This window comes from Gavialis gangeticus, unplaced genomic scaffold, assembly GCF_001723915.1.
Source record: "Gavialis gangeticus isolate Ggan-Ray unplaced genomic scaffold, GavGan_comp1, whole genome shotgun sequence".
Lineage (NCBI taxonomy): Eukaryota > Metazoa > Chordata > Crocodylia > Gavialidae > Gavialis > Gavialis gangeticus.
The window spans coordinates 21708994-21715147 of record NW_017728997.1 but is presented as its reverse complement, the minus strand read 5'-3'; the positions used below and the strand labels follow the sequence as shown (position 1 = coordinate 21715147).

The 6154-nt window shown below is 47.6% G+C and overlaps 1 protein-coding gene across 1 annotated transcript in view; it reads left to right on the top strand.

Annotated features, from left to right (window-relative positions):
- Nucleotides 1–6154, top strand: part of TXNRD3 (thioredoxin reductase 3) — a 43866-nt gene that overhangs the window by 24974 nt on the left and 12738 nt on the right. Inside the window, exons 4-6 of the mRNA XM_019504927.1 lie at nucleotides 2416–2529; nucleotides 3868–3940; nucleotides 5102–5221. Of these exons, the coding sequence (XP_019360472.1) occupies nucleotides 2416–2529; nucleotides 3868–3940; nucleotides 5102–5221 (307 nt within the window). The remainder of the gene's footprint in view (nucleotides 1–2415; nucleotides 2530–3867; nucleotides 3941–5101; nucleotides 5222–6154) is intronic.

Genomic DNA, 6154 nt, shown 5'->3' with positions numbered 1-6154 from the left:
GGCTGCAGGAGTGGGGAGGGGACCATGGGAGGGGAGCCCTGCCAGGCTTCATCCCCTGCCTGCTCTCCAAGCCCTGCTAAGCACTCCTCACCCACTGTCCAGCCCCCGCATCATGGCTGCCCCACCCAGCTCTTTAAAAAAAAGCCCCTACTCACTGGCTACTGCCAGGTGGGGGGGCAATCCCTGCTGCTCCTCACTGCCCCATGGTGCATGGGGGGCTCTGCCATGAGCCCCCTGACCCCACACCCACTGTCCCAGCCCCCTCCATGGCTGCCCTGCCTGCCGTGGCTCCAATCCTTTAATGGGGGAGGGAAAACCCAAGGGAACCCTCCTGGACTCACCACTCCTACCAGTGGGGGATGATTCCTGCTGCCCCATGCCATGTGGGGGGCTCTTCCATGAGCCCCCTGAGGCCACTGCAGGAGCAGTGAGTCCCAGGGGGGTTTTTTTTTGTTTTTTGTTTTTTTCTTAATCTTAAAGGGCTGGAGCTGGGGTAGGCAGGGCAGCCATCGGGAGGGCTGTGGGAGCAAGGGGGGAGGGTCAGGAGGCTCACCTTCTATGCAGCAGGGGGCAGTGACAGAGCCCCCGTGCAGTGGGGGCAGTGAGGATTGCCCCCCCACTGACTGCCAGCTCCCAGTGAGTGGGGGCTTTTGTTAAAGTACCAGGAGCTAGGGTGGGGGGCTGGGCACTGGCAGGGGTTCCCCCATGGTCCCCTCCCCTGCCGCCTGTTTACCAGCTCTGAGTCTGGCTGCAGCTCCCTGTTGCAGCTATCGGGGACTGTCATAATTGATCTGAAGTTCTCCAAATCTTTTCCAAAGATTCGGAGAGCTTCAAATCAGTTCGGACCTTTTACTTGGTTCCCTGATTTGATTCAGATTTGGAGATTCGGCCACCGAATCAGGCTGAATCTCCTTCAAATTGAATCGCCACCTGAAGCTTTGCACAGTCCTAGTTCTTAACTAGGGCCACAAGACCCTCTGAGGGGTGCCACAATGTGCTGCCCTGAACGCCTGTTTCCAGGAGGGACCTGCAGAGGTGGGTCTGGATAAGTCTAACACTGGCAGGAGTGCCTCCTTCTGTTGCTGTCTTTTTCAGGCCCCTTCTAGAAACAGCTGGGCAGGATAGCTGGTGCAGTCTGGTTGAAAACCACTGCACTAAATGTTCAGCCCTTAACTAGTATCAGCCTGGATTTTTTTTCCTTGTATGGAGAGAAGGACATGGCTTTGCTGTGCCCTACCCCACACTTCCCCTCACCCTCAACTCAGGATAACATGCAGCAAATAAGGCAATAGTAGTGGTTGCTTATTGGGAACTGTGAAAGTTAGTGGGGTCTGCCTGGATGCCACAGCAGCATAAGGAGGTGTGGACAGCCCGAGCACAAGCCTCAGGCATTTATTTAAAAAAAAATAAATAAATAAAGTAGGGGACCACTGAAGTGATGGCAAAGGGCTGTGCTGAGCACTGGCTCACCTGGAAGCTCTTGGCTTCAAGGCAGGATTCCCCTAGCAGCCTCTTCCTTTTTCCCCTCTGCTGTGCAGCTGCTTTGTTAACCCTTTTAAAGCTAAATTAAGGCTTTTACAGCCCTGATCTCCATGCAGATCAGTGACCGCTCTGAGAGGTTCAGTGCAATACAGGGTGAGTGGGTGAGTAAGAGTGAGGCAGGGAGCCTACAGCCCCTGGATCAGTCTGTGCTGTGGCAGGTAAGACTGGGACAGTGCATAGTGATAGTAATAGTTAAGAATATGGCCCCCAGCCATGTTCTCCTACACTTGGCAAAATCCCCTTCCCATCACCTGAACAAGGCACCAGAATAAGCTGGCTGTGCCTCTGGGATGTTACCCCTGAGTTCGGGATTAGGGATAGTTCCTTTGAAGTGATATCAGCCCTCTTTTTATTCTGCATCCAGTTGTGGTCACAGATGGTAATAAAGTCTGAAATGGTCAGATGCTTGGTGTGTTAGGCTACTTATCCTTAATTGGGGTGTCATGAAATTCAGACAAGTTATGGAGTGGTGCTTTGAGCCTAAAAAGGCTGAGAACCCCTGTTCTGCAGCTTTTCGTAATGCTGTTTTTGTAGCTTTTTTTTAATAATTTAGGCTATCATAAAGGGGTTGTTTGCATCAGTGGTCCTTTCTCTTCCTTCTTTTTGTATGAATCTCGTGCTGTGTGACATGACACTATTTTAAGAACAGAAAATAAGAAAGTAATTGAATCTCTTCTGGAATTATGAACCTTGTCTATTAGATGAGTGTGGCTCTATTTGTTTCTCAGGCTTAAAGATATTTGCTAGGTAACAGATTCTTAATTATTAATCCAAAAATAATGGAACTATCGGAGTATGGTAAAGTTCATAAATTATGTTGCGCTATCACTTATGTACGTACAGTTCTTTGATTAATCCATATGGCTGTTGCAGGCTTACCAGAACGGTTCACTGCAGAAGCTTCTCGGGTCTGGAACAGATGTAAAGCCATATGATTATGATCTCATTGTTATTGGTGGTGGCTCTGGTGGACTTGCTTGTTCAAAGGTACGTCATAAGTTTGCACTCTGACCGGCACTCCAGATTAAAAGTTCTGCAACTCTTGACGTTATATCATCAGTTATATTAACGTTAACAGCGGGTGCCTCTACATGAGCAGTTAATTGGACACAAACTCTGGTTCAGTTTGTACTGGAGTCAGCTGCTCCTGGGCCCAGCACTTACGTGTGCACATGGGATCGCAGCAGTCTAAGCCAGGGCAGATCAGCCCTGGGCTCCAGGTGGTGGCAGAAGAACCCTGGGCTCCAGGTGGTGGCTAGAGCATGAGGGTGCTACAGTGCAGGGCTAGCCAGCAGGCAGCCCCTGCACTGTAGCAGCCTTGTGTCCCAGCCAGCCCCAGTCACCATCTGCATGTACACTGCAGCAGTGTAAATTACTCTGCTGTAGGATAGCACTTGTCCTGGAAAGTACTATCCTATGGTGGAGTTTGTTAATTTACTGAGCCCTAATAATGGCACACACGTAGACAGTGATGCTTTACTGCAGAACTAATTGGCCAACTCCACAGTAAAGCGCATGTGTAGATGCATCCAGTTCGCTGCTTGTTTTTAATTGCCCATTCAGTTTAAGCATTTGTAATTGGCAAAACAGTGGTCCAGTAGCCATGCAGTATTCACTTAATCAGATGATCATAGTTCAAAGGTATGAGCTAAATGTTGGTCAAGCATATATATAGTCAGTTGGGCCTGAATCTGATTAAAAACTTGGGTGCCTACCCCCAAAATGGAATCCAAACCCATATATGAATTGCCTTGCTTCCCTATGGAATACATAAGGGAGCTTGTCAATCTAAAGGTAGCAATCAAGAAGATCCAGGTACTGGACAAGGAGCTCCCTAGAGTACCCCAACAGGAAAGCTAAGCAGAGGAATACATCTGAACTCTCTCCTCTCCTCTGAACCTGAGATGGATTTATCCTTTTGGGATTCAGAGCCTGGAATCTTCCCCAGAAGTTAGGTGCCTACAACTATCCTCTCAAAAAATGAACAGGATTTATTCTGTTCTTTTGAGGAGCTGGCCATGAGAAGGATGCAGTTATGGTAGTACCTACCTTCTGTGGATTAGCTTAGTAAATGGAACACCCAAACAGGAAGTAAGATACCTGGATTAACTGACATCTTCCAGGAGAGGCTGCTGGTCCAGGCACTGTTGGTTAGGCTCGATGGAGATATTCTCTTCTCCTGTTGGAGCTCTACCTTTGTGCAACAAAAATTGTGAGACCTGTTGGCTCAAGTTTTGTAGAAACACACGCTTCAATAAGCAAGGGAAACATTGTCATAATAGTACAACTTGGTAGTTTGTACTTAATTTCTTCCTTTTTTTACAGGAAGCTGCTACCTTAGGAAAAAAAGTCATGGTGCTAGATTATGTCGTACCAACACCTTTGGGTACCTCCTGGGGTAAGGCTCAAATAATCTGCCTTGAATTAGAATGCATGTGAAAGGATCTAGGTGCTGGTATTGAGTCCTGTGGCTTTGTATTCCTAGGTGTTGGGACATAATCCCAACAGTTCTGTGACACTTAACAGCAAAAGAAATTCTGGCTTGCCTGCTCTTCTGAATGAATCTGTTCATCCTGAGTTTCACTATTGTTGTCATCTTTTACTTTAAGCAACTATTCTTGGGTTTCATATTCGTTTTAAATTGGTAGTTAAATGACTTTAGTTGCTTTAAAGTTCACTCCATGAACACTTACAAAGCAAATTCAAGCTTCTTAGTTGAAAATGCTGTATTGGACTCTCTTCATTCATATGAATAGCATCTTTGCAGAGTGCCAAGCTCTTGCACAACACTCAAAATTGCACCTGTCCAGAGATTGTACTTTTACACTTGCGTTAACAGCATGTTGGATGACACTTCCGTGGCTCTAGAAATCTGTCCCCTGAAACTGCTTTGTTTACTGGTGTCTTTTTCTTAATCATAGGTGCCTTTTATAATATAGATTAGTGTATTTTCTACATCTTCAGCACATCCATTCTTTCCATAACAAAACTAATTTGTCTTGGTTATGTCCAGCCAAATGAATAGGTCAAAACATGCTGCGATCCTTTTTTTTGGACCACCAACAGCCAGCACTACTTGGAAAAGTATCTTCTTCTGAAGATTGTATAAGTTAATTTCTTATGTGTTGTAATGGGAATGCATGTCTTTGTTTCCATTTTAGTATTTAGCTACGTGTTCTGAATCCCATGGAACAGACAGGATGTAATTAATCTGCAGACCCTGGTTGCTTGATTTCTGAGGTGTTCAATCTGTTCTAACTACAAAAATCCACAGTTACTTTTCATAAGAAGTGTATTTGGTCTCATTTTATACTTTCTTACTAATGTATCCATTAGTAAAATACAGACTTAATGTAAATGGGCAATTAAAGTGTTTGTAAAAATTTTCATATACTCTGGATCATAAAATGGGAACTTCCTTGACACCACTTTACATGCATGCAGAAGGTAGCAGTAATGGATATGCTGCTGAATAAACCAAGTACACAAAAAGTCAACAGTACAAATATTACATCAATGCTGATGCTAGTACTATACAAACATGCTTTTTCCATTACAGGACTTGGTGGTACTTGTGTCAATGTAGGCTGCATTCCTAAGAAACTGATGCATCAAGCTGCACTTTTGGGGCAGGCCCTTAAGGATTCACGGAAATTTGGCTGGCAGTATGATGAGCAAGGTTGGTAATACTACCAAAAACTTTTGGGGAAGGATACAGGTCAGATCTCTTCTGTTTTTTAGGTCGCATAAGTATACACATTCAGTTAGAGGTGTACGGATTTTTTATATCAGATTGGCACCAACAAAAGGAAAATTGACATTATTGACAATAGACATTTTTTGCTGGTGTGGCCAATAATGTTACCAACGGAAGCTATGTGCATGTACAGGTGCAGTATGCACGCAGTCAAGAATGCAGCCTGGCAGCTTGGAGAGCAGTGTCTGGACAGTAAGTCTGTGAGTGGGGAAGGGGCGTGGAAGGTGCAGATTGAGGCCCCCATGGTGAAGGAGGGAGTGGGGTTGGGGTAGGGGCAGGCGCTGCCCAGCCTGGGCAGGACATAGGATGGAGCCACAGGTGGCTTGTCCAGCAGGGATGGTGATGTGGGGGCAGACCCTGCTGTTGAATACGCCCCAGAGGAGAAATGGGGGGGCAGGGGTGTATGTCTCCTTCCCCCCCCCCCCAATGGATTTGTGCACAGGGCAAGGGTGGACTGCTGCTTTAGGCTCAGGGCTGGGGCTGTGCCAGCCTCTTCCCAACGGGGGGCACTGGGCCAGGGCTGCGCTTGGGCCAGGTGGGAGGAGTTGGGAGCGGGGCTACAGGGTGGGCTTTGGCCACCCCAAAATTCCCCATGACCACCACTCCCAGCTCTGCTGCTGCCCCTGCTGACCCCAAGCACAGCCCTAGCCCAGCCTCCTGCTGGGAAGAGGCTGGCACAGCCCCCTAGCCCACAGTGGGTGGCCTGTCTTTTGCCCCATGCACAAATCCAGGAGGGGCACATGACCCCCATGCTTTCCCCAGGGTGCACACAGCTCCCCCCCCCCCAGCCCCTTCCCCCAAAAAACCTCCTCGAGCCCCTGCCTTGTCCCCCCCCCCCCCCCCGAAACGGAGCCC